Here is a 27,664-nt window from a genome sequence, read left to right on the forward strand (position 1 = left end):
CCACTTTTTTCCTCCCCAATAAATTACCCAACTGTCCTCCCTCCCATCACATCACTTCTTTCTTTGTGAGAACTCTGCACTCGCCACACCCCATCATGAACACAGGTGTCTTGCTGGCTGTGACCGAGATGTTTCTTTCTCACACAGCAAGCGTCCTTTCACTTTCCCCTTGTTACCTTAAGAAAGCCTTTCCTGAGTCACCCACCCCTCTGATTATGAACTCACAATGTGCTGAAGTTGCAGTCACTATGTGCATACATCCCAGTTTTGGCTAGGTTTCCATCACAAGATCTTCATTAAGGAGCTGCATCAAGAAGTTATACAGGGTATTCTTACATCAGAGTGGAGGAACCTGCAAAAAATTTAAACGGCTTTGAAGAGAGTGTTAACCAGGGACAGAGATGTCGCGGGTCCTAGTCAAAAGTGTCATGAGGAAAAATGTTCTCCCAAGGCTCAGAGTGGCTTCTGAACACAGAATCCTCAGGGAGGAGGTGACAGGCAGTGATTAGGGTGGGTGATACAGGTTACGCTCCCCCAGCTGGGGAAGAATAGGTTTTTTTCTTGTTTTCCAAACAATTTCTTACTATCTTTTTCTCTTATTGCCACATACCATTTCCTACGAATTAAGCATATCAATGTCAGTCACTTGGGCCACTTGGGAGAAGCTACACGATGCCATTCACAGGGATGGGGCATGACAGCCACACCAGTCTAGGTTGAAAGACCAGTGGGGGTATTTGCAAGGTAATCACGGGCATGCAACAAACTCCCCAGCTTCAATGACCTCATCTCAAAGCTGGGGTCAATAAAACTACCAAGCAAATTGCGTGAAGATTATGGCCAATGTTTACTAGGTAAGTGCCCGTGAAAGCTGCCGCTTAATGGGGAATGAGTACGATCAATGAGGCCCTGTCTACCTGCCCACATGCGCCCTGCCTTCCTGCCTTGCTGCAACAGCAGAACTTGTTTAGCTGAGATGAACACCCCCAGAGCAGCCCAGACGGGAAAGCTCCCAGCTCTGCACGGCGAGACGTGTTCCTTTCCTTCTCAGAGCTGATCACAGTTTGCTGTCGTCTGTTTTTATGTTTATCCCTTTTGTAACTCCCTCTCCTCCGGAGTTTTTGCTCAAGCAGCACAGGGCCAGGTGTGTCTTGGGTCCTGCCGGATATTCTGGGCAGGGAAACAGCCAACTCCATATCTGGCTCTGGTGCTGAACGGAGAGAGCAGAAGGCCCAGGGGCCCATGCTGAACTGAGGCCCCTGCACCCAAAATTATGGTCTGACCTTGGGCAAATTACACAGTCTTCTTTACCCTGAGATTCCTCATCTGTCCATGAAAATAACTGCCCATGTCACACAGAGTTACAAGTATTAAAGGAAATCAACAAATTCACAACCTAGCCAAGGGGCTACAAGTGCATCCTCAACAGACAAATGCTGCCTTTACGGCTCTGACGCACGCTAAGCGGGGCGGCCCCACACAGTGAACACTGCTAAGTGCCAGGGTGTTAAATGCTTCATGTGTGCTATAATACTCTTTAGATCTTACAACAATCCCAGGAAGAAATGAATATTATCATGCCCATTTCACAGATTCACCAACAGGTTGAGAGTATGCATTCTATTCCAAGGCCCTATGGTGAAGAAATGGCAATTTAAACCGGAATCTGGGCCCAGGCCTTGGCTCCATCTCTCTCCCATCCACCTGACCACTTGCCTATGAATTCCACCTGTCCAATATAAAAGTTTGCAGCCGGCCATCCCTTAAAAGCAATGTGTGCCACCGTTTGTCAATGTTGTTTAATTACCATAAACTGTTCTCAGAAACCACTACAGTAAAGAAAGTTGGACTTAAGGAATTCTGCATTGCGTTCTCCTGCAATGTGCAGGATCCCTTTCCTACACCTCCAAATCCAAGTGTATGCTTCCTCCGTGTTTATGTTTGCACACGGCTTATTAAAGCAGAAGGTATCTGCAGTAATTCCATCTCGGTTGCTTTCCAAGTTTGCAGATGATCCATATTCGGTCTGTGAACGAAAAACTACAATGTGAATGAGAATACTGCAACCATGTCAGTAAACAAAGAATACTGATACCAAGTCATTAAAGGCTTCCGCCACTCCCCGGCGAGGACAGGCCTGCAGCCCAGCCACTGCAGCAACTCACAATGGTGCCCTCTGAGCAGACTCAGAATAAGAAAGGACGGGCTACTGGCCCGAGATAGCTAGGTGCTTGTCTAAAAAATGAATTCAGTGAGTCCTAATATTTGCTTCCTCCCATTCATACAAAATCACTAAATTCTTGAACTTGAGATACCTGGCTTTCTTTAGATAACAAGTAATCTTTTATTGTTCCAACAACCTGGTCTTTGTTGTAAAGCTCCTATATATCCTAGCTCTTCCTCAACCTCTTGGGAGCAGTCCCTCAGAGAGTTCTGAGAGACGGTCATCCTGGCTCGAGTCCTCCCGCCAAATGAAACATAACTCTTAACTTTTAGGCTGCACGTTTATTTCAGTCAACAGTTTTGGACACCATGAAGCACCACAGCAGATTTCTCTCCACCTGAACTCTCCAAGTAACCAGAGCCTTGGTACCAGCAGTGGCCCTTTGTGCTCATCCGCCTCCTCGGGGGGTCCAGATGAATTTGGCTGAGTCTCTCCTGGTTCTCAGATCTCACATATTGGTTGATGATCCTAAGTTTTATCTGGCGGTGTATCCAGGTACGTGGCCCTCCAGTTGAAAGAAACTGAGGTGAATTACCCACCCAGTGGAGACATCCCGAGTGGGTCCAAGTTGAAAGACACTGGGTTCAGGACTGAGTGGTTAGGTAAGAGGCTGGTCTAATGTTTTCCTCAATTTGGTTACCTCCATTGAATTTTTCAGGATAAAAGTAAAACTCTTATGAGGAAACTTTCAACTCCAAATTTTGGACCATCCTCCTGGCTGGTAACAGCATTCTCAGGTGACAGGGAATCTTCCAGGAGTGGTAGACACAAAGACTTCATGCCACAGAGTTGTCCCTGTGGGAAATCTTACTAGCAAATTTATTCTGAGAACCCGACCTTACAATGGGGAATAGAACTTTCAAAAAAAAAATAAAGAACAGAAAAGAAAAGAAAAAGAAATGACAGATTGCCAGTCTCCAAGTAAAACCCCAGCCAGATTTATGTACATACAAAACTTACAACATTAATCGGGAATAAGAAAAAAAAAAACTCACTCTGGAAATAACCAGGCCTGATAAAAACATTTTTTGGCATTCTGAACTTGTAAAAACAAAATCCCCTTTAGTGGGAACTTGGATTTCTCTTCCTGTGTCCTTGAAATGTAAACGTTTTATCTTTCTCTGGATGTTTTAAGTGTGTGCATGTAAGTATATATATGTTTAGTTTAGTTTTTAAAGGAAACCTTGGACTCTGCCATACAAAAGTTCAAGTATTGTGTACATACGGTGGCCACGCAAATAAATTGGGATTCTAAGCAATTCTTTGATTGTACCAATTTTCAGATATTTTGCCATCTTAAACTTTGTTGCATCAGCCTGGACCACGAAGGCTTTAAGCTTTTGGAGAGTAAACCTTTGAATTTTATTTAGGCAACACCCCGACTCTCATGTGGAAGGGCCTCTTCATCTTATTGGTTTAAAATCACTATATATATATATAGTATATATATATATATATTTATTTATATATATATAAATTGATGGCCATATGATGGATTTTTTAATTTGGAAAAACTTTTTAATTGGTGAAAGTTTAAAGAGATCTCATTATAAACGGCTGTTTTATTGGTACCTATTAAAATAAAGTTTAAATGCAGAAAAATATATCTAATGGTTAACCTAAGAACTCAGATATAAAAATATAACTGGTTTGAAAAGCTACATTTTTGTTTTTCCTTTCTGATAAATGTTTCTAGAGATGCTAATAAAAACTTAGTATAATTAATGTTAATTAGGTTGAATAACTGGAAAAAGGATTGTAAAAATGTCAAAAAAACAGATAAGTGGCTTATCCCAAAAGGATAAATATTTTTATATGGTTATTTTGAATGAGATAAATAAAATGGACATTTTTAGATTTACATACAGGGTTTTGATACTACACTACGTAAAGTTAAAAAAAAAGGGCCAAAGAGTTCACCTACTCCCCCCCAACATTAAAGTTCAAACAAGTCCGTTTTATTTACCACAGTTTAACATATATTTATATGTAGACTGAAATACTTGATCAAGGATTGGGACAACAGACCAATTAATGAAATTAAAAATCGAGAAGGGCCTAAGCTCTTTGGCTGAAACTTGGGCATCCTAGAGACTTCTATAAAATTATATACAATGTACACCCACAAAAAAAAGGTTTCTGTCACTCCTTCTAGAAATAAGAATTATTGATTAAACTTAATAAATATAAAAATTAAAGGTATAAGATTTAATAAAATTGAGATAAAAGTTTGTGAAATTGGTATATTTAGATGGTCTTTATATAAACCTTTTGCTTATGTTGTGGGATAGATATGTTTCAGTGGAAAAACGCTTCCCCTTCTTGGTATTATAAGGCTGGGCACATGTCTATCCCTCTGAAAATATTAATTGAACAAATTAAAGGAAACCAATATAGTTACTTGAGACGTCCAATATAACGTAAATCTAAAAAGTAATTTGAGTAGCTAAAAAAAAAAAATAGGTTTACCCTGGGTTTAACTTATAACTCAAGGAAAAGAGACCTTAATAAATGTCTTATGCAAGCTTTGGAAGACAAAATAAAGAAAACCTTAGTTTTAAAACATGGAATTCTTTGTTTACAGCTCTTCTCACTGATACAAAAATGCCAATTAAGGAGATAAAATTGGGTCTGGGTGACAGAGCATTTATCTGGGGACCTGGAAGAGAGTGTCTTTGTCTTGCAGATCAGAAATATAAATACAACAAACAGTGACCTAGGACTGAGCCTAATTAGCTCAACGAAATAAAACTTGAGGCCATGAAATTTTTGGCATTTTAGAACTCAGAACTCTGACGGGTCCTTCAGACTTTGTGAGGAAATCTTAATTATCTGTTTCATAAATAGTAAGCCTTAGTGATTTGAGCAAGCAAATTCAGCTTACTCCAACTATTATTATAAATATAAGTAAGTTTTAAAGTGAAGCTATGAGATCTCTAGCTTTTGTCTGTTTATAAGCCTGCATACAGATTATAGAAGTGAGATATTTCTACTGCTAAAAAAAAAAATTTCGAAGTCAAAGAGCTCTGCTTAATTGATGTAAAAATATAAGAGCTTAAAAATTAAGTATTTTTAAAATAAAAACTTAACAAATTGACTTTCAGTGTCATGTGAATTGGAAAATATTCAATATTAAGGTAATATTTGATATTGTTTAGTTTAAGTATGTTCTAATAAATGTAGACATCTTTAAAATCATCCATCTTAACTATAATACCTTTACTGTACCTAGGTTTAATGAAAGTCAAATAAGATCCTGTTATATCTGTTGCAGATTTGTCAAAAAAAAATAACAGTAATGTGCTGTGGTAAAATTTTAAGTAAATTAAATGTAAATGAGATGAGAGCTTTGGGTAAATATTTAAAATATATTTTTAAAATGTATGCTTAAAATAATCTCTAAATGTTTGATATCTTTAAATTCTAGAGTTGTGCTAAATTAAGTTAAATGACAAGATTTTATTAAATATCTATGCCATTTTCAGATAAAATAAGATTGAAATATGAATACTTAACATTTAACTTCCTCTTACAGTGAAACTAAAGGTGTTTAGAAATATTAATAAATGGTTGGTGTCACACAGAAATAGTCTCTATTAGTAAGGGAATGATCTCAGTATCCTAGGAAAGTAATATAAATGCGTAAAGGAAGATGTAAGAATGGAATAATACTTTGTTAATGAAAAATAGTGACTTTCTCCTGAAGCTGGTTACCTCTGAATGGAAGACAAAATAAGGGACACACTAATATAAGTATAGAAAGCTGTGGAAGGCTTGTGGAAAAGGAACCCTGAGGAAAGTTTTGTACGTGGTCAGAATTGGCTAAGTTTAGAATCAAATTGGGCAACGTAAATGAATCTTAGAAGTTAGCTGGAACAAGATTAGATTTGGTTTTCTCTCTGTTAAGAGGAAAAAATTTTCTTAAAATATTAATCCACCTTCAGTAACAGATTGTAAAACTTCTTATACCACTTAGCTGATCTGTTCTGCCTTTACATTTGACATATTTTCTTGTTAATGAATTAGTACTACATTACAGTGATCTATATGTTTATCTGATCAAGTGTTCTGAAATCTTTCAAAAAGCTCCCCAAATATAAAATTCTAATTAATTAAATAAAAATTAATTTAATTAATTAAAATTCTTTTAATCTCCAGTTAAGTTTGGGATGCTACAGAAGGCCCCTGAAACATCCCAAAGAGAGATTTTTAACTATAAAGTTTCATTTGGCATTTTAAGTAACATGGAATTGTCAAATGAATCATAAAACTTCTAAGGTTATATTGAATGAGAAATATTATTAATATAGGTATTGTAGAAATTATATTGACTCCCTAAAATTCTGGTTTATCTGAAATGTTACCAGTGATAATTATGGGTATAGTGAACAGGTTTCTTTATTGATTATAGTGTAACGGTGTTTAACCATGCTTTTAAATCTTTTGTCATTTATAGACAGTTAATTGTTTTCTTCTGATGGTTTTGCAAAATGCTTTCTCTTCAAGGAGATTTACTGATTTCTAATAAATTTCAAACTACAGCACTGAACTAAACTGGGTAAGACATTTTAAAGTTCTAATGAAAACTCTCATTAAAAGAATTAGTTACATGGGACTGATTAACCAGCTGAATATGGTTATAATTTTTGATATTGTTTGAAATACTACTGCCTTTTAACCTGTTTCCCAGACATAAAGAATCTCTTCTCCTTAAGCTAGTTATGGTTCACAGCAATTTGATAAATTATAACTATGTATACAGACTTGGAACAGTTATCTTTTCTCTCTATCTGATCCCTCAAAAGACTAAAAATACTTAGGTCCCCAGTGGCTCTATCAGACAAATTAGGGAGATCATCTCCTAAGAGATATAGGAGTATAAAGGTATTTTAAGGATTTTAAAGAGAAAAGAATTTACCTAAATCTGTAAGGCAAAAATCCATGAAAAGCCTTGACGTGGCTTTCTTGGCCTTAGAAAACCTTATTAACATTCTACCCTGAGACTCCGTATTAAAACTTCCAACACAGTCAATTTAAAAAGCCTATATGATCAAATAATCAGATTTAATTTGTAAAGAAATTAATCTTGATTTGGCTATATTTGAGAAAACTGAGGGTAACTTTAGAGAGAAAAAAATTATATTTTAGTCGATATTAAATTCTAGTTTTGTTAATTGAGGTCCATATTTACTAAGACACTTCCCAGATCATTCCTTGCTGTTATGTCACACTGCTGTACAGTTTAATTGAATTATGAAAAGAATACTCTAGGTTTGATTCTGAAGCTCAGTAATCTATCCTTGGGTAAAATTCCAATGCCCCATGACCTGCAGCCAGGGGATTATACATACTGCAACAGGCATGACTTAAAGAACTGTCTCCAACCTGAATGGAAAGACCCTTTTTCAGATACTCTTAACTAGACCATACACACCAAAGCTGAAGGAAACGGAGTCTCGGATTCATTTCCTATCTGAAACAGCCCCTGCAGTGCACTGGCCTATAGAGCACTGCTCACCTTAAAACAATGCCCAAATGGAGAAAAAGCTTCCATACCAGGATGAGAAGAAGACGACATCTGAGCTAGACTGCTGACCCAAGACACCGGACCAGGACTGTATACCAATTACTTTGATAATTTCTCCAACCTTTGATTATGAACTACTCCAATTGTTAAGTTTATGATAAATTACCTATGTCTAGTACTTCTGTGTTACCTTGGTGGGTTTCCCTACTCCAAGGCTCTAACTAGATAGCCCTCAGAAACGTTATTCTAAAAAGAATTTATAGTTCTGTTTAGGCCACTGTTGATCTTACAAGGTGGGAGATTTCAACTGGCCAATTAATACCTGCCCTGACCCTGACCATAAATATGAACTTTCTCATAGGATCAAACTCAGAAACACAAGCAAAATTTTAACCCAAAAATACAACTTCTCGACTATTAAATTCTTACTCGTGACTTTATTAACGTTACTAGCTGTATTACTTATATCCTGTCTATTTTATAAAATTGTTGTCTGTTACATTTCCCAATGTGTAACTAGGCCCACAAGATGGATGATGGCTAAACATCTTGAAGAAACAGATAAAATTTATAACCCTGAATAAAATAAATATAATAGTGTGATTCTAGGTATGGGAATGAGCAAAGATGGGTAAACACTTCCTGGATCATAATAGAGTAGTAAGACAGGTGATCCAGAGAACTTTTAGTATCAACAGGGCCTGATAAAAAAAACTAACACCTTGAATGGCAACTCAGAAGATTCTTCACCTGAACTAGGAATGAGCCATCCTAGCACCGTGGGACAAAATTGGTCATGAAATGTCTCTCAAAATATTGGTCGAATTTAGGACCAAGGGGGAACACTGTGAATGAAAATACTACAATGTGCATGAAAATACTGCAACCATGTCAGTAAACAAAGAATGCTGAATCCAAATCATCAGCGGCTGCTGCCAACCCCCAGCGAGTTCATGCCTACAGCCCGGCCTCTCAGCCACTCACAGTGGTGCCCTCTGAGCAGACTCAGTGCAAGAAAGGACAGGATACTGGCCCTAGATAGCCAGGTGCTTGCCAAAGGAATGAATTCAATGACCCAAATGTTTGCTTCCCACCATACATAGAAAACCACTAAATACTTGAACTTGAGATATCTGGTTTTCTTTAGATAACAAGCAATATTTTATTGTTCCAATTACCTGATCTTTGTTGTAAAGATTCTATTTATCCTAGCTCCTCCACTACCTCTTGGGAGCAGTCCCTCAGAGTGATCTGAGAGGCTGTCATCCCGGCTCGAGTCCTCCAGCCAAATAAACCAAAGCCCTTAACATTTAGGCTGAACGTTTATTTCAATGACGTTCCAGAATAGACACAACTCATCAATTCTGTAATGGAACACACTGAATCAGGAACCAAAAGCGTGTTTTAGTCCAGAAAATCTCCAGGTTCCTATTTCTTCCTGTCATTATACAATCCCTCCAGAACTCATTACTTTGCTGTCTGCTCCTCTGGCAACCAAACTCAGAGAAGAGACAACTCAGCAGAGCACCATGCTGGGGAGAACACCCCGCAGAAGCACTGCAGGCTGCCTTCCCTCCCGCACGCTCTGCTGACCCTTGGTGTCCCCCGTGGAGACCAGGCAAACACAGCTCTTCCCAACAGCTGCAAAGTCGCACACGTTAAATAAATCATTTTATTTTATATGATATTTTACGTATATACCCATCTCTGAAAACAGCTTTGCCAGAAGCCCAAATCTTCAACATTAATCTGCAAAGGCAAATCAGGTCCCCAAGGGAAAACAAGTCTTAAGACGACGCTAAGGCCTCCAAAGTCCTCTCCACGACCATGAACCAAACTGCCTGCAGGTCTGCAGCTGCAGGACGCTACATGTCTGCTTTTAAAGCAACCCCTTTCTGCCCTCGGGTGCTACAATGCCCTTTTATGCCCTCCCATCACAGGGCAAGAGCAGCCGCTGCAGAACCTTGCAGGGCAGCACTGACAGGACTGGACAAAGGGGATCAGAGTTAAACAAAGCATTCTGATGACACGAGCTTGTCACTGTGTCTCTTTACAGATGTAGATATATATAGAGAGAAGTGGGGTGATATTGCTCAAAGTCACACAGCTAATAAGTGGCAAAGTATATAACTCTGCTCCTCCCTCCTGTGTGACGCCCAACTGGGACAACCACAGGGTTCTCTCGTGGCTGCCTGAACAGTCTTTTCCTATCACTCATGACACACAATAGTGTCTGAACTTAGCCTGCATTTGCAGCATCTTTTCCCTCCAGTTTCTCAGGAACAAGGCTGTTCGGGCCTGTATGAATTCCGGCTTCCTGAAATCTCCGTGCTCAGGCTGGTCTTGCCTGTGCATCCGGCCCGCTGCTCAGAGGCTCTTCCTCCCCTGCAGGAGGACGTTTCTAATCTTCACAGGGACACAACCTCAGGGGAGCTCTCCTCTCGCCCTCAGCATGGCAGGTGTCCCAGGCCTCATCCCGAGCAGCCCCGTTAGGACGGTGTCTGCCCAGCTCTGCTAGTCAGATCAGCAGCCTCAATGCCAGGGATTATACCCAGGTCACACTGCAAACCTACTGCCCGCCTCACAGCCCCCAGCCAGCAGGTCACCTGGAAGTCACAGCAAGTGCCCCACCCAATCCAGAAGTCTCTTCTTTTGCCAGCACCACTGATGAATGGTTTCCAACCTTCGGACAGTTTCGCACAAAACAGCACCTTCTACTGTGAAACGGGTGGTTTTTCTTCTGCGCCTCATCCTTACTGGAAACGTAAAAGGAAACCAAAAGGCCTTTTCTCAACCCTTTTCTGATGAAACCCTCCCACCCACAATACTCATATGCTCAAGAGCTTTGGATCCACATGATTTTCGTTCTCTTAGGCTAAGTGGCTCAAAAAACTAAGGGATTCTTTCTCCTTTGAGGGTATTAGCACTCAGTTTCTCGGCTTTAATCTGTTTTTGTCTCTCTCTTCAGTGACCCTAGCAGTTGCCACCTCTTACTCCCTTCAGCAGCCTCCCTCCCAACTTCAAGTCTAGGAAATCAGCTGTGATGAGGGGCATGGGGGCAGTCACAGAAGATGCAACTAAGGCACAGAGAGGCTACATAATTTGCCCAAGAAATCACCTTGAACCACCAACAGAGTGTGTCACGTCCCTCTGTTTAACTCTAATGCTAAGCAAGTTAACTTTTTGTAGATTATGTTTATAAACAGATGAGGTATGAAAATACATACAAGGACACACATCAACTCTAAGATATTCATTAACTCCACTATTTTGTTTCTATTTATTTTATTTCTATTAAAAAATTAAGAACCCCTGCAGTCAATATAGCAAAATGTTACTGGGTTTTAAATCCAGAATATACAGGGGTTGTGTCATTACTCATTCTTGTATGTATTTTCACAAGACAAAATGATTTGAAAGTCTCTCTCCCCGCCCCCTACTCACTACTGGCTCTCACCAGAGCTCCCAGACCACACATCTAACAGCCTTTCACTTTACCCACAGCTGAACTCATCAGTTTTCCCCCAGAACTCCCTCTGCTGCTTTCCCTCCTCAGAACACAGCAGGACCATTATTTAACTCATTAATCCACCCAGAAACCTGGGCCTTACTCCATCCTACCTTCACAGACAGCATTGATCCTTTCCTCTTTACCATCTAAACATGCCTTCAATCTGTTCGCTTTTACCCACTGACCGTCCCACCGCTCAATTGGAAGCCAACAACACTGCCCACCTGGACTCATGAGTCTCCCAGGTGGCCCCACAGCCACTCTCCCCTACTTGAGACAAATGTGATTGTGTCTCTCCCACGCTTTTGGACTCATTTCAGACCCACTGTTCTTAGAAGAAACTTCAATTTCTTCACCTGGTGAAGGTCCTTGCCATGAAACTGTCAGCTCAGTAAGGGCAGGACACACCCTCGTCCCTCGGCTCCACCATCTGGCAGAGCATCAGCTTGGGAGGATTGAGTTCTTAGCAAACTACTTCACTTATCCATACAAATCCATGGTAGATTAGAAAGATTTTAGATGTTGAGCTCGACTATTAATTTGGGGATTTTGCACTGGCAACCTGCAAGTATATATTCCAATTATTGTGTCTTCTTAAAACCATACCCAGATTAAAGGAGTATTTGTGGAATGTCTTCAGAGTAAAAGGGACTGTACTTTTACAGATTTTATGTTTTAAAATATGAACAACCCGGACAGGGTCAAAAATAGAACCGCCTCACAAGTGACAGAAGACAGGTGAGACGCATATAGCAACAGGTCACAAAGATGGTAAGAGCAAAATTGTTTCTCCAACCCCCAAAACATTCCTCCAAGAACTGAAAACTCAGAAATTTGAAAGTAAAATACTATCATATAAAGAAAGAAAATAAATAATCCTCTTCATCAGGGTTTCTAGACCTGACTGCAGAGTTATTAGCAGGCCATACTGAATCCTAGCACAGAAAAATCAGATGGACTAGTGGTGAGTAAGTTCCAGGAAAATGGCAGTAACTCCTCCACTTGAAAGAGAACACACACTCACTTGTTCAAGGTGATTGTAAACCACATTCTGCAGAAATTCAGAAGATTCAGGCACCGCTTCTAGATGGTGATGACACGGAAGGACGGCTTGGATGCATGCTTCTAACTGAGTCACCGGCATTCTTACACTGCAGGGGGAAATGGAGGCCCTCAGCCAAGAGCACAGTTGTTCCTGTCATGTATCCCAGGCCGTGCCTCGGGGACTCAGTGTACTGTAGCAGTCCGGCCCCAGGTGAGGACCCGCAGCGTGGCCCAAGCAAGCAGGAGGGGCACTGTGCTTGAGAAATCCCATCCCCCATGGGGGCAAGAGGGGCTGGTGGGGTTGTGTGAACCTATAAATGCTCATAGAAATACACCTGCATACATTGAAGTGATAAAATTAAAAGTAGCAGGCTATTTAACAAAATTTCAATTGTCAGTGTTAATTTTACCATTCCATTCCGCTTGTCCCCTGCACTCTGAGACAGGCTTAGGCTCTCTCACACATGCAGCTCTGATGCAATGGTTGTGAAGTTATTTTACTTTGCTGCAAGTGTCTTCGCTCCCAGTGTCACTGTGACTGTCGTCTCTTAACACAGTCAGATATCTTCCTGGATCTCTCCCTGAGTTCCTTGCTCCTGCTTCTCAGATCCTGAGATAAAGAACAGGTGAAGGCACTTGACTGGAAAAGTCAATGTGGACTTGACCAAAGTCCTCAGTGACCCCCTAGGTGAGTGCTGCCCACCCCTTACCTTCGATTCTCAAGGTTCTGCCCAGGGTGACATCCAGCCAGGAGAGAGTCCTGGGCCCTATTAAAAGCTGTGTGGCTTGGGTGCAGGGAAAGCTGCAGGAGCTGGTTCTGTAGCCGGTCCCATCCACACCTCTGCTCCTCTCTCTCCCGAGGCAGCGCTGCCAAGCCCCCAGGCTCCCTGAGCTTCTGTCTTTCTCTTCTACTCTACTTCAAGCCCTTTTCCTCTTCCTTTACTACCTGATTATCCCTAGCTGGAGTGATTTTTCTATCATAGAATCTGAAAAAATTTCCTGCAGCTGAAAAAGAGGTGCCAGAGGTCAACGCGCATATGGTGGTTCCTGAATAGAGCCCCTGGTTAGGGGGACCCTCACCAACACTCACGGGGCATCAGGCATGTTGCAGGGTCGACCACCACCAACAAGAGTTTGCTGTGACACCAAGGCACGCACAGCATCCCTGCTCACTAAATTGTAGTTGTAGTCCTTTATTAAGAAGCAAAAATAAAAAAATTGCTCATGTTTCTTACTAAAATTATTTATGAGGGAGAAAAAGAAATTGTAATAGAAAGAACAAATTTCACTCCATGTTAGATGTGTTCATTTGGCTTTAATCCTGTACCTTGTTTTCTAGGCTCAGACTTGCTATCTCTGCACCTTTTGTAAAAGAAAGTTGCCTTTAGCCTGAAATATCCAGGAGGGCCTATTCTCCGGGCTCTGACCTTTAAGGATATTTGCTCTTCTACACTTATGTATAGATGGCAAGTTGTAAAATAGTGAATAACCTTTCTTTTTTTTTGGAGGTTTTACAGGGGCACCATAATTTGACCCACATGGACAGCTGCAGGAACAAAGGATTTCAAGGACAAACAATTCATACAGCAAGAAGTTTGCAACAACCAGCCACATCCCTGCCGCTTTTTAGTATAAAAGGAGACTGAATTCTGCCCTGGGGAAGAGAGTTCTACTGGATAACAATATGCCATTTTCTGGGTCTGCCAGCTTTACAAATAAAGTCTCTTTTCCTTACTCCAACATCTCATCTCCCGATTAATCGGCCTGTCATGCAGCAAGCAGAACGAGTTTGGGCTTGGTAACAAATTGACTGCCTTAGAGGTAGTATGTCTCCACTGTTTCCTCATTTCCAGTATTTCACCACCTATCAATTTTATATGCTTTTTAACAACATGAACAAAAAACCTATTACAAGGAATTGATTCCACAGAAATAAAATTATTTCTACTCCTTCAAAACTTTTTTCTTTTCTATTTTATTTTGTTTTGCTTATTGAAAAGAAAATAAATTCAAATCTTTTTATTTCACGTATTTTTATAACTAGATATTGTAAATACTACAAAGATATTTAAATTGCAATAAAAATTGTTCATATATTAGTATAAAGATATATACACAATCAATGCAGATTAGGAAAGGAGTAGATATTTACTAAAAATCCACTGCACATCCAGTCTTTTACAAGCATATCCTGGAATATAAGCTCTATTATCCAGGGTCCCCCACCCCCAATCTCACTGCGGAGTCCCTTAGTAATCAACTACCAAGGCACCAGCATAGAACCATGAGATCACTAGTTTAGGTATAAATGAGAGTATTAGCTCATTCAATTCTAAAACAGAAACCTTAAAATAAATACTGAACTTACTTACAGATAAACAAATTTGGACACAAAAAAGTACAGTTTCTCCCCAAATTCACAAAGATAATAACTGGTAAAGGCAAGATTTGAACTCATCTGCCTTGAATATAAAGCTAAGTTGGAAATCCCCTTCAACTGTGGAGGACCAGCAGCACAGCCTGTCACCCTATCTTTGTTCAGATCTGGCTTTAGACAGCCTGAGACAGCACCCCTTCCTATGGAACTCGAGGGCAAACAATAACAATAAGGATTTTATATTCTGTAGTTTCTTAGGTCTCAATTATATAAAGTGTCAGCAGGTCAGCAGAAAACTCTGGGAAATATGAGTGGGTCCAGAGCTTTTTGCTGATAAGAAACTCAATCTATCAGGACAGAGTGACCTTCCCATGAGAGGCCTCATGGACATAAACTAAAGGCAACTGAGCAATGAAAACTAGCAAGAACATGGAACTCAAGCAAGAAGGATCCCTACCATCCCCTGCCCAGTTGCCTCTTCACCTTTGTGGACAAGACGGCAGAAGGTCCATGTTCTTGTCCAAGTTACAACATCATGGATTCTCACCCATATAATATTACGACTCTATGCTGTCTTAAGTCCTTTCCAACTAAAATATGATGACACCAATATCTCAGCGGAATGTCTATGTCTCCACTTTCTCTCTTCTATTAGGAGACTATATCTATGGCCACAAAGCCGAAATTCAATTAAAAACACCATGCACGAAGCCTGGTGAAAGTCTGTGTAAGAGACATTGTTCTCAAGCTCAGTGAGTGAAAACTCAGAAAAAGTGGTCCTTATCCCTCTGCAAGTGGAAGGTAGCCTGATTGTGTGTGTGTATGTGTGCACACGTGTGTGTGTAAATCAAATACAATGTATTGTGGGATGTGCACAGATTTTTTTTATGTTACTATCATTTCATGAGGATGAGCCAACCTTTAAAGTAATTTGAATCTACTATTCTGAGAGAGTCTCAGGATCTTTTGGTGGAGGATGGGAAAGGGGAAAGGAAAGGAGGAAAGAAGTAAATGAAGCAAAGCTGTAAGTATACTGCTAGGGAAAGGCAAGACATTAATTTTGTTCCTACTTGCATCACACACAAATTAGGGACTGGCTTTCCCACATGTCTTGTCAAGCACTGAGTTGCAGAAGAACAGGTGACAGCCCATTTCTCACTGAGCTTGTGACTGTACGTGGCATCTTATAGACACTAATTATTTAACCTGATCAAACAATCTGGCAGCAGGCTGTAATTCTCCTATTTTGAGAGATAAGAAAACAGGAAGTGAAATAGGGTATATAGCTTGACCAAAGTCAGAGGACAAGTAAACTAAAGAGGATGAATTCAAACTCAGATCTGAATGCAGAGTCTGATCTTCCCACTCCGAGGGCTGGAAATTCCTTAACACACAGGGTCCCCAGCTCCTCTGCTTTGTTCCTGGCACCAAGCATTTCCCATGGCGATATTCTCCAGTTCTCAGACACAGCGCTCTGTGCAGCCAATAACCTCCATTCGACCTTGATCATCTACCTGTCACGCCCACCAGGCTTCACCAGGCAAGAAAGCTGGCTTTCAACTGCATACAAAGCCACCCCTGTTTTATCCTGGACTCTTCAGCGGCTTTTCCAGCGTAAACACAGCCATGAAAGTGCTCACAGTTTGTACATGAGCCACACTACCTCTCTCCATCTCTGTCCCCACCTATACTACTTTGCTATGACCATTTTGAGAATCTTGGAAACAAATTTTTAAAAACAGAAAAGAAAGGATTCTGTAACAAGTACTTAATACTTACAATTTTAAATGAGAAGTTACAAAGTGAGTATTTACAAACCGAATCTGCCTTCCTAGGTGTCAGTTTTAACAGTTAAAATATACAATAGCAAAAAATTCTGACTTAAATAATTAACAAAAACATCAACAATAATCTGGAATAAACTCAAAAACAATGCCCATGTTGTACATGGAGGAAGTACAGGACTGTACTGTGGGGTAAAGTAAGAGGTGTGAAAGTAGAGACATCAACATTTTGTATGCAGGAAAGCAGTTTTGTAAAAATGTACGTTCTCCTAAAGATAATTCAAAAGTACTAAAAAATCCCACGAGAGCACTTCTTTTTTTTTTTAACTTGAAAAATTATATTAGAATTCTTCAGGAATAATAAAGTCATAATACTAACCAAGAAAATTTGGGATCGAAAAGAGAATCAAAAAATCGCACTGTCAGATATTAAATAAATGTTTACAATATGTAAGATATAGTGCTAGTGTAAGAAAGTAAGATTGATAAAAATAAACCATGAGCTCAAAAAGAGACTCTAGTGTACATAAGTATTCTTTACAGGTGGGATTTCAAGTTAAAAAGCAAAGTAGGAATTCAATAATTGTCTTGGGACAATCAGAGAATCCCCTGGAAAAAACAAATTCTATTCCAGTCATAATGACCGCAAGAAAAATTACAGAATGTGATGTGAATATTAGAAAGTACTAATAACAGCGAATATAATTCTTTGCTCATATTAATTCAACTTCTCTTCACTATAACAAGTACCATCATCATCTCCATCTTAGAGATTAAAAAAACCTACAGAAGAAATTTATACCATTATAAGAAAGTATTTCTAAGAATAATATCAGGAATAAAACCCAAAAAGAAGACATTTACAATCTTAAGATTATTTTGGGCCACAACAAAAATGAACCTACTGAACAAAATGAAAGGCAAAATATGACAAGGAAAAGCTCTCTGATACATGTTGATGAAGACAAGGGGTTAATGTTCATAATATACATAGAGCTGTCACAAAGCAACAAGAAGCTGCCTCACTTAAATGTGTGCAAAGGACAAAAGAGATCATTCACTTTTTAAAAGTCAGATGGCTAATGAGTGAAAAATGCTCAATACCTCACTGGTCATCAAGTGCAAATTAAAACAATGAAAAAGTACTTTTGCTCATCATATTGGCACATATTTTTAAAAGATATTCTAGCTAGTGTCCATCTTTGAGAGAACAAACTGTGAGCGATCTTTTGGAGGATGACATGTCAATGGATATGTAAACTCTGAAAAACGTGTGTACACACAGGCTGAACTCCACATTTTGGAATCGTTTCATTTAGAAAAATTCAGTTCAAAAAGATGTACTTATCAGAGCATTTACACAGCACTGTTTACAATGGTGAGAAGAAAAGCTGAAGTGAAATCATATCCAGCGATAGAGAATTGGTTACATAAGTTATTCTACATCTTTTCATGCCCCACAGGAGAAGGAATTTCTTGATTCACTTGAAAGGAGCCTGTGATTTATGTAGTTGTCACATCCAAGGACTAAATTTCCAGAAACCTTAACGAAAATAATACTCATACAAGAACACAGGAATGTTTGTATAAGAAGTATGCCAGTCAAACACCCTTTCTGACAGTGGAAAATGGAGAAAACTTAAGTGTCCACCATCAAGACAATGATGCGGTAAATCACGGTGAGCTGTGGGCACTAAAGTTCCGGTGTTTCGGCGTGGTCCAAGGCCTTGTCCACAGTACGCTCCCACGAAAGGTGTCCTTACACAAGAGACCAAACCTGCATATCAGGAAAACCCTCTACTCTATCTGAAAGGACCGGGTGAGTCTGGAGAGAGAGGACGTCTGTGATATATACCTGAGTGAATAAACCGAGCTGCAGAAAACATATAGTATGGCCTTATTTTTCAATAAAGCATATATACACACACATAGACATAGATTTCTCATATACGTGTATGTATGAGTTTATTTATATGACATAGGCATAAAGGTCATGAAATATATACTCCACATTGTCAGCAGTTTTTACTCTCAGGAAAAAAGGGGAAGGGATGTAGGGGACTTTCGGTACCACAACAGATCTCTTTTCAGAATTTCAGTTAAGTATACTTGGAATTTAAAAGTTTATTTAAGTCCAAAGTAAAATGGACGAGGACTCCACAAGACAGAATGCTATACTAGTCATTAAAAATCATGCCAGGGGAGATAGAATATTGTAGAAAAATGTGTAATAAGCCGAATGGAAAATGGAGGTCTCCACACAGTATACAGGCACACATTGCTCGCTGGTTTTTATGACAGAGGTAATACACACTGATGAAAAGAACAGAAAATAGATGTTAATGTGTTAATTATTATCTCTGAGTACTGGCACCAGGATAGATCCATTTGACCCTTTTTTCATACATTTATATTAAATACACACTATTTTTCATCTGAAAAATGCATTTTTAGATGTCTAGTACCACACATTGGAAAATTACACGAGTACTTACAGAAACAAATAACTAGGAGACACCGCAGCAGCGTCACAAAGTGTAGAAAGGGCGATCCTGAATAACACCGCGCAGTTACATAAGGACCCACAAAGTGAGAGCACCTGCTGTAACAGGGCGCGGCCCCCTTCCATTTGTCAGATGTGTCTTCAGGGCTGAGGCAGTTCTGAGCACGGCCAGTGTCAGTGCTGGTGTCTGGATGGATGCCACTGGAGGTGAGGGCACCTGCAAGCCGAGAGGAAGAACAGAAATCATCCTCTGCTTTTTCTGTCTTGTTTCTTTGTTACTTTTAAAGAGAGGCGGAAATAAGATAAACTGGATCTTTCCTACTGAAATTTCAGTAATGAAACCATTTTTAAAGTGATCACAACTTATATTCTGCCTATGACTGTCTTTTCAACAAAGCATCATATTTATAAAATGTTAATTAACTCAGTTAATTAACTCCCTGTTGAAACATTCTAGTAAAGAGCATGAACTGCAGTATGTAAAAGAACCACACCTGCAGTGACTAGCTCAGCTGTCTTGACGGCAGTGCAGTCAGCCCCCACCATCCCGTGGCCCTGAGCTCCTGATGCTGGTAAGAGAGCGCGCTGCTGCCTCAGATGGAAAGAAAAGGTGAAAGCATTTTCTGAAATCTACAGCACTGACAAAACATAACTGATAAATCCCAGGCTCCTTTGAGGCTGTCATTTTCCGTTTCTGGCCAACACCCGTCAATGAGCAGAACCACCCCATTCCCGAGTCATGGGACTCACGTGGGCAGAAGTTTTGGAGAAATTTCCAGGTATAGAATGTAAACCAACTATACATAAAACTCTGAAAAAGAAAAGATGCAATAATCTGATTTTGGAAGACACTAAAATATTCTCCTAAGCCTTAGTACTTGGAAAGGCTGGGCTTCTACTAAGCCACTTATTTATTTCACAGCCAATGAGCATCTCCCACAAACCCTGTTTCCCTGTGTCTGCTGGGAGCTTCAGGCACATTGATGTTGTCTATCTTATAAGTCACAAGGCAGAGGCGTGTGTCTCACGCTGGCAACTCTCACACAGGCTCAACTCCTAGCCTCACTGTATGAACTTGGCCCCATTTTCTCACCTGTTTATTTGGTACCTGTTCTTCTGTAAGCTGCCTGAAATGCTTATTGAAACAAGTCAGAAGAATGAGTGGGTAGAGAAATGGACAGATGGACAGGTGAGAGATGGGCAGAAAAACAGAGAGTCTCCAAGAGAAGGGGAGCAATCAAAATTACCTATGCAAAACCCTCTTCTAGTCAGGGAAGGAAACCACCACGGAGAAGTGTGAAGAGGCAGGTTGCTTAGGACTGTTTCCTGGATTCCATGAAAAGTCACACCAAGAGATGAGAGGGTAGAACTATAAATAATAAAAGAAAAAATCATGCATGTTTGAAAAATATATCTACATTATGTACTTTCTAAAGAATAGAGTCAAATTAGCAAGGCCCAATAACACAATCCTTGGGTATATACAGAAGTGAGAATCCCATCTCCAATCTGCAAGGCATCCCTTTGGAGCACTGAGAGTCTACACGGTGCAGTCATAAAGCCATCACCGCAAAAGCGATGCTATCCTGCACTTACGAGGAAAGAGCAGCTGTGCTCGGTCTGCCTACACGTGTCTTTTACACCCCTCAGCACCTCTACGGGGGAGGGACGCCTAGCGAGCCCCATCTCTGCAGGACAGAAGACAAGTCCAAGAGAGGCTAAGCCGACCTACCAATTCTCCATCTCACAGGACTTGTCACTCCAGACCAGGACTCGAACTCGGACCCACGTTTGTAACCACAGTACTACCGTATTTTATGTGCTTTTTGTGTGTATAATACATTTGTTTCTGGCATGAAAGGGTATTTAATAAATGATCGGTTGTCTTGTCTATCTCATTAGTTCACAATCTTTATATTTTTGAATTGTACTCTTCCCCTGGAGAAAGGAACGGAAAGAGCGGGGGTCAGAATGAGGTGGGGCTCCATTCTTTATCTGTTGCCTCATCTCATCCAAGTCCCCAAACAGGGAGAAAGAGCAAATGTTCTCTTCATCATTTAAAGAGAGGGCTCCAGTGACGGTGACTTACTCAACCCCAAAACCAAGTCTGGGGGAAGGGCACATGCAGCAACGAGAGCAGTATCACCTGTAGGAAGGCAAAAAGAGCTCAGGGGATGGCTCAATGGGTCAGCCTGATTTCATTTCAATCGATAATACAATAGCACACTCTAAAAAAACTAGAATGCAATGGATTTCCTCTTTCTTGACATCTAGCAAGTTTCCACATCTCACATGTAACATTATCACGAACTAGTGAAAGGAAGAGTCCACAGACAAGGAAAATCAATGCCACAGGCAGGCTGAAACACAGGCTGGAGGAAAGGAAGGGAAAGGGCATAGTAAAGAAGAGGGGAAATTCTGGGAAAAAGACATCATCACAAGGACTCTCAAGCATCATCCAGCAATCATATAATCATTCTTTCAAGAGAGAGTTACTTAGGTCCTATTTTGTGCAACATTGTACAGTGGGCGAAGCAAGAGCACAGCGTCCATGGTGGCAGCAAGCTGCGGAGCTCCAATACACTTCTGATCCCGGTACCTTGCACACTTGTCCTCAGTATAAAGGCAAAATATATAGTAAAATAATCCAATGTAAACTCTATGCAATGCTGAAAAAAATTAAAGAATACCTAAATACCTGGACAGACACACCACGCACATTCCTGAATCAAATGACAGCATTCTTGGGATGGCAGTGCTCCCCAGAGCGATCCATATATTCAACGTGGACTCGATCACAATCCCAGTGGGTTCCTCTGCAGAAACTGACTATCTGCTGCTACAATTCATATGGGAATTCGAGGATCTCAGTAACCAAACCGTACTTGAAATAGAAGAACAGTTTGAGAGGACTTGTAATTCTCAATTTCAAACCTTACAACTGTATCTCCAGGTGAGATTAGAGGCCATTTTTAAGTTATAATTGTGTTTATCCTTATTTTCTAAATTCTGTACAACGAATATACCTGTTAGAATAAGAAATTTAAAAAGTAAGGTATCTTTTAAAACATGCAAACCTATTCATTCATTGGGAAAAAAATATTTTGACTATAAAGAAGTAAACAAATATCTAGTGAAAAAGGACTATTTAAAAACAAGAGTGCATTTACATTTTTTGTAAATTGGAAACTGAAAAGCACAAACACATCAAGTTTCTAGGGAGAGTGTTGCAACATATTAATTGTTATTTCCAAAATTCTAATTGAACAATGAAAACTCAAGAAAGAGAAAATCTTGATTGACAGCCAACTGCAAACACATGGAGAGCAAAGGCCTAGAAATCACAGTTCCTTTAACTCTGCTACTAACTCAATAGGAGAGGAAATTCCTCAGTGAGGGGACAGTGGAATCCCATGCATAAGACAGGATACACAGTACAAACTGCACTAGAATTGGGGGTGATTTCCATAGAAGAATTCTAAAGTTACAACATTGATGAAAAACTATAAAAACACTGACAGACAGATTAAAACACACAGTCATATATATTATATAAAAACATATGAAGTCTGCCCCCATGTTGCATAGAAATACAAACATATTTGTTCATTTATGGGCACTGATTACTTTATCCCAGGTAGAATATTTCAACTAAAATAGATAATCAATAATACACTCCTCTTGTCAAAACTAGTTGATAAGTTACTCTGCTATGTATGCATAATGTGTCTAAGATAGATTTAAAATTAGTGAAAAAGATTATTGTATGGTTTCTTGAACCCTTCTCAAGACACCAAGCTTAATTTTAAAATAAATCTGAGCAGTATTTCTATATGATCTTTTCCCTTGTGAAATGAACAACACAGTCTGTTGTCAAAATTCTTTCCTTACAATGATTCACGAGCACCGTATACTCACAAAACTGCTGGACAGCAAGGCACTATCCAGACACTGTGACAAATCAAATGAAACACAAGGAAGACAGTGACCCTATTCTGCAGGGCTTATAATCTGTTCCAACACCGGGTTTTTATTTGATTTGTTTGATTGGTTAGAAAAATAAAATCACTCAAGTACATTCTTCTTTGAGCATTATGTAAATCATGACTCTCTTTTTAGTGTCATGAGCAGGAAAGACTTGAGTATGAATTGATTAGATCAACTAGGCACAATCATCGCTGGAGCCTGTGTAATAAATAAGTACATGAGATCTAAAATAAACCTACACAGATCTCTGCAAGGAAAATGAAGAGGTGAGTTCCCCAATGAGAAAACAAACAATCAAGAAATCAAAAAAGGAAAACTTTTTCATTAATGATTCCAGGCAGTAGTGGAGCATGGTGGTGAAGATCACAAATGCTGGGGACAAACATGAGGGTCTGAAATCCCACAGCACTGGGTAGCTGTGACACTGATATTTCAGTGAAATTTTCTGCACCTCAGTCTCCTATCCATAGACTGGGGACAGCCACAGCACCCATCTCCTAGAACAGTCTTAAGAATTAAGTTATTTTTTATATAAAAGTTTAAATAAAATACCTCAGATTTTAAATATTACCCCAAAAGCTCAAGGAACAAAGAAAACAGTGATAAATTGGAGTTCATCAAATGTTAAAAATTTGCTTCAAAGGACACCATCCAGAAGGTGAAAAAACATCTGAGAGGAGAAATTTTTTTCAAATTATTTATCTGATTAAGTATTTGTATCTTCAAATAAAAGAAAAAACTCCTACAACTCAACAAGAAAAAGAGAACTCAATTAAAATGTGTATAAAGTATCTGAAAATGTATTTTTCAAAGAAAATATACAAATGGCCAATAAGCACAATCAAACGATGTTCAATATCATTAGCTGTAAAAGAAATCAAGTCAAAACCACTAGGAGAAACCGCTTCACACTTACTACAATAGGTTATAATAAAAAAAAATGTGTAACAAGCACTAATGAAGACACAGAGGAAGCGGAGCGCGCAGCCCTTGCTTTTGAGGATGTAACACAGGGTGGCCACTTTAGAAAACAGCCTGGCAGGTCCTCAGAGAGTTGAACATTTGGTTTATGAATGACCCAGCATTTCTGCTCTCTGGTCACACAAGTAAGAGAACTGAAAACAAATGTCCACATAAAAATTCCTACAGGAGTATTCACGGCGCCATTACTCTTCACAAACAAAAAGCAGACACAACACAAACGACTATCACCTGATGAATGGGTAAACAGTAGGGCCCAGATATACAGTAGAATATAATTCAGCAATAGCAAAGCATAGAGTACTGACCCAGGCCACAACCTGGAAATACATTGAAAAAGTTACTCAGTGTGAAAGAAGTCAGTCACAATAGACAGTTCCATTTACATGAAATAACTTGTTTTACATGAAATGTCCAGCACAGGCAAATCCATAGAGAGAGAACAATGGCTGCCTGGGGCTGGGGGAGGATGAGGAAGATGGGAATGACTGCTTGTGCATACAGGGCTTCCTGTTGGGGGATGAAAATATTCTAAGATTGACTGCGATGCACAATTCTGGGCTTTGAGTAAAAACCGCTGCACATTTTAATGGGTGAATTGTATTAAAACTGTTAAGGACAAAAGCACCTAGGGCCAGAACCTTCAAATAGTAAATGCAAATTGCTAACTTTTATTACAGGAAGAAGAAACTGCCCTCAGCATGAAAGCAGGAGATCGGCAAATATGGGTTAACAGAATTGGACAAGAGCATTTCACTTGAAAGAGTTGCTGAGTGTACACGAAATATTCAGAAATAGGAAAATCAGCTTGACATCACGAAGAAGCATTCTGCTTCAAATGCAGATCAAGGATTCGGCAAGCCCAGCTGCTAGAAATAACCAGAGAAGAAACCTGGTTCTTACAACAAGCACCAGAGCCAACAAGGAAATGGTGGTGAGGAAAGCAGGCAGCCAAAAATCTGGAACAGTTTGCTACAAATAATTTCTCCACTGAAAATTCAAAAATAAAATGAAAGTGATGCAATGCTGAGCTGGCCTCACGTTAAAGGGCTTCCTCTGCTGCTCGACAGTTCTGTAACCCCGAATGAGAGACTCAGGAGAATCAGCATGGCTCCTGGCAGTCCCCAAGTGACTGCCCTCCAGCACGTTTACCACCATCACATCTGCCAGGGTTGTATTGCAGAGAAGAGACCAACTTCTAAAAGGCACAGGAAATGTTTACCAGGGAAGAAAAGGCTGCTGTCAGTCCTGGGACAGAGGCAGTGTGAGCAGAGGCCAGAAGGCTGCAGGTGAACTGGAGCAGACCTGGGGCAGGAAGGGACCACGGAAGAGCAGATCTCAATTTTCTACTCTCTCTCCCTCGGGTAGGAGAGATAAAGCCTGCATCCTTCTCACCTGGAACTGTGGGTTCTGGCTGGCAGAAGTCTTACGTACAGGGAATGAATACTCAAGACTCTGTGGAAAAAGTCACGAAAGAGAGAGGGCGTAGGGACCCAACTCCACGAGCCTCTCAAATGATCCCATATTTATTGTGTATAATCAAAGGAAAACGTCATTAACAGTTGTGTGATAGTAAGCAGGAACTTGGGGAAAGAAGGATGAGACAGAGATTGTAGAATCCACCATGAGTACAAAGGCTTAGTGTATCTTTAGGTAAGTCATGGGGTGAGGGGAATAAGATACATCCTTTAGACATGTGAATTACAAAGCAGACCACCAGACCAGCTAGGTCCTTGCTTGGGGGATAATAGAGTATCTAACTGCACACAAGCCCAGCCTTTATAGCTGTGGGCCTGGGTCATTGCTTTGCGATGAGCAGAGTGCTATCTAAAACATCATCTACGCAAGCAAAGCATTATCTCTGCTTTTTAAGGCAAGGAGACAGGAGTGAGGATGCACAGGCACTTGCTTGCAAAGCAGTTACTAAGCATACGTTTTCTTCTTAAATTTGACAGGCGGCTGGGATCTGTTACAATTTGTTAACCCAATCATGGGCTCCCACATGGAACCATTATGGAGGACACCCTAAGGTGACAAATCCTGGCTCTGGGTCTTTTCCTGCCAGCTTCAGCCACTCTAGCAGAGTCTAGGCACATTCCTGAATAATGATCATACAGAACCACCCACACTGTTAACTCCTGGTGCTTGAAACTTAATTTTAGCTCTACACAACTTAACGTAGAAAAGTTTCAGAAATAAAAGATATTATATTTACTTTATATCTCATCATAGGACTGATTTTTCTGATTGCTCTAAGCTGCTTCTTCTTGGTAAAGCACCTAATTCTGCAGGTGAATTCAGTACTTTCTTTGGGCATAACTAGCCAGTTTGGGCTCGCTAACTTCTATTGGTCAAATACCGATACACTTAATTGATTTCATTGTTCATCAATTTCAGCTGGGAGCAGAGGGAGTGTCACTCTGTTCCTCAGCCCACCCTCAACCCTTATCATCAGCAACTCAGGCCTCCGGAAACCAAAAAAAGCTTTTGTTTCCCTTCTACAGTTTCAACAAACCCAACAGGATACATAAGCCTGGAGAAAGAATTCAACACAAATGTTAAAACAAAAATCAATAAACCTGAAGCAACTCCATCTCCGAATCATGATACACAATGACATGAGATTAAGTGTGTCAGGCCCAAAGCATGGGTGAGCCTGACCACCTGATTTCTATTCTTCAAAGGAAGGAAAGTTTTCCTATTTTTTATTATCACTCTGTCATTGTTTCTGATTAAGCCAAAAACTAGTTTATGAAATAATTAAGCATTGAAATAACAGATTTTTGTTGTATCAATTACAGAAGGCATTCAGAGGTGTTAGGAAAAACCACCTCTGTAAAAAATGCAAAATTTCTTCCACTGTGAAGAACACGTATACAAAATGCAACAGAGAATTCAAGCTCTTGTGGAGAGGAGCAAAAGCCACAGAATCAAAGCAAAGTCATTACTATGAGTCAACTCAAAATTCACTGGACAATCATGTTCAATGCATTCAATGAAATTTAAAGGCATGCTGCAAACCATACACTTAATGATCTGCAGGCTAGAGGAAGAATTTCTCTCTTTAACAGACAAGAGTAATCAATAGGGTGCCCCACCAAACAAGGACCAAAGAACAATCAGGTTTTTAACAGTTCTGATATATCAGCATTTTCTAAAGATCAAAATCCAGAAATTTTAAACATTGATTCACACCACAATGAAACAAGCACTTAAAAAAAAAGAAAAGAAAATAAGCACATAGAACATGTACATAGATCAATGAGAATTTCTTGAGACGCTGGAAGAAACAGGCTATAGTCTTTTACTTGAGAAATAAAACTACTTTTAAAGATAAATGCTAAAACACATTTCATCATTCATGTTGCCTTGAAAAATCTGAGGCACTTGTATCTGATTAGAAAAGCAATTCTGAGTAATAGTGTGTTACAATTCAGAGCCAGTTTGCTTTAGAAGAAAAGAGAAAAGAAAAGCTACCGTTTCTCATATACTGCACAAAGTGTGAAGTGTCTCCCTGCCTCTTTCTCCTCCCGTTTTCTAAGCTCATGCTTCCCAACCCTTCTGAAACAAGTATGAGAACCTCTTATTCCCGCCAATATGCCAAATGACAAAAGAAAATCAATTTATTTGTGTAAGTATATGCTTAAACCTTGAACTGGAAGAGAAAGATATCAGAAGTCTATATGGAACTTATTTCTACATTCCTGAAATCACACACACAAACGT

General features: G+C 39.8%; 1 protein-coding gene across 4 annotated transcripts in view; it reads right to left on the bottom strand.

The window, feature by feature from the left end:
• Positions 1-27,664, bottom strand: part of LOC140693516 (uncharacterized) — a 62,960-nt gene that overhangs the window by 19,261 nt on the left and 16,035 nt on the right. Inside the window, exons 2-11 of one of the 4 annotated variants that reach the window (XM_072957336.1) lie at positions 21,669-21,854; positions 21,073-21,116; positions 20,703-20,792; positions 20,218-20,339; positions 19,721-19,781; positions 19,465-19,562; positions 18,963-19,187; positions 12,717-12,916; positions 12,287-12,413; positions 226-352 (exon numbers count right to left, since the gene is read on the bottom strand). In XM_072957336.1, coding sequence (XP_072813437.1) covers positions 226-260 — 35 coding nt within the window. In that variant the 5' untranslated portion in view covers positions 261-352; positions 12,287-12,413; positions 12,717-12,916; ... (5 more) ...; positions 21,073-21,116; positions 21,669-21,854. Of the gene's footprint in view, positions 1-225; positions 353-12,286; positions 12,414-12,716; positions 12,917-18,406; positions 18,781-18,962; positions 19,188-19,464; positions 19,782-20,217; positions 20,340-20,702; positions 20,793-21,072; positions 21,117-21,668; positions 21,855-27,664 lie in introns of those variants that run through there. The other 3 variants (XR_012069276.1, XR_012069277.1, XR_012069275.1) reach the window with 3 other exon arrangements.

This window comes from Vicugna pacos, unplaced genomic scaffold, assembly GCF_048564905.1.
Source record: "Vicugna pacos unplaced genomic scaffold, VicPac4 scaffold_19, whole genome shotgun sequence".
In the NCBI taxonomy this organism is placed as follows: domain Eukaryota; kingdom Metazoa; phylum Chordata; class Mammalia; order Artiodactyla; family Camelidae; genus Vicugna; species Vicugna pacos.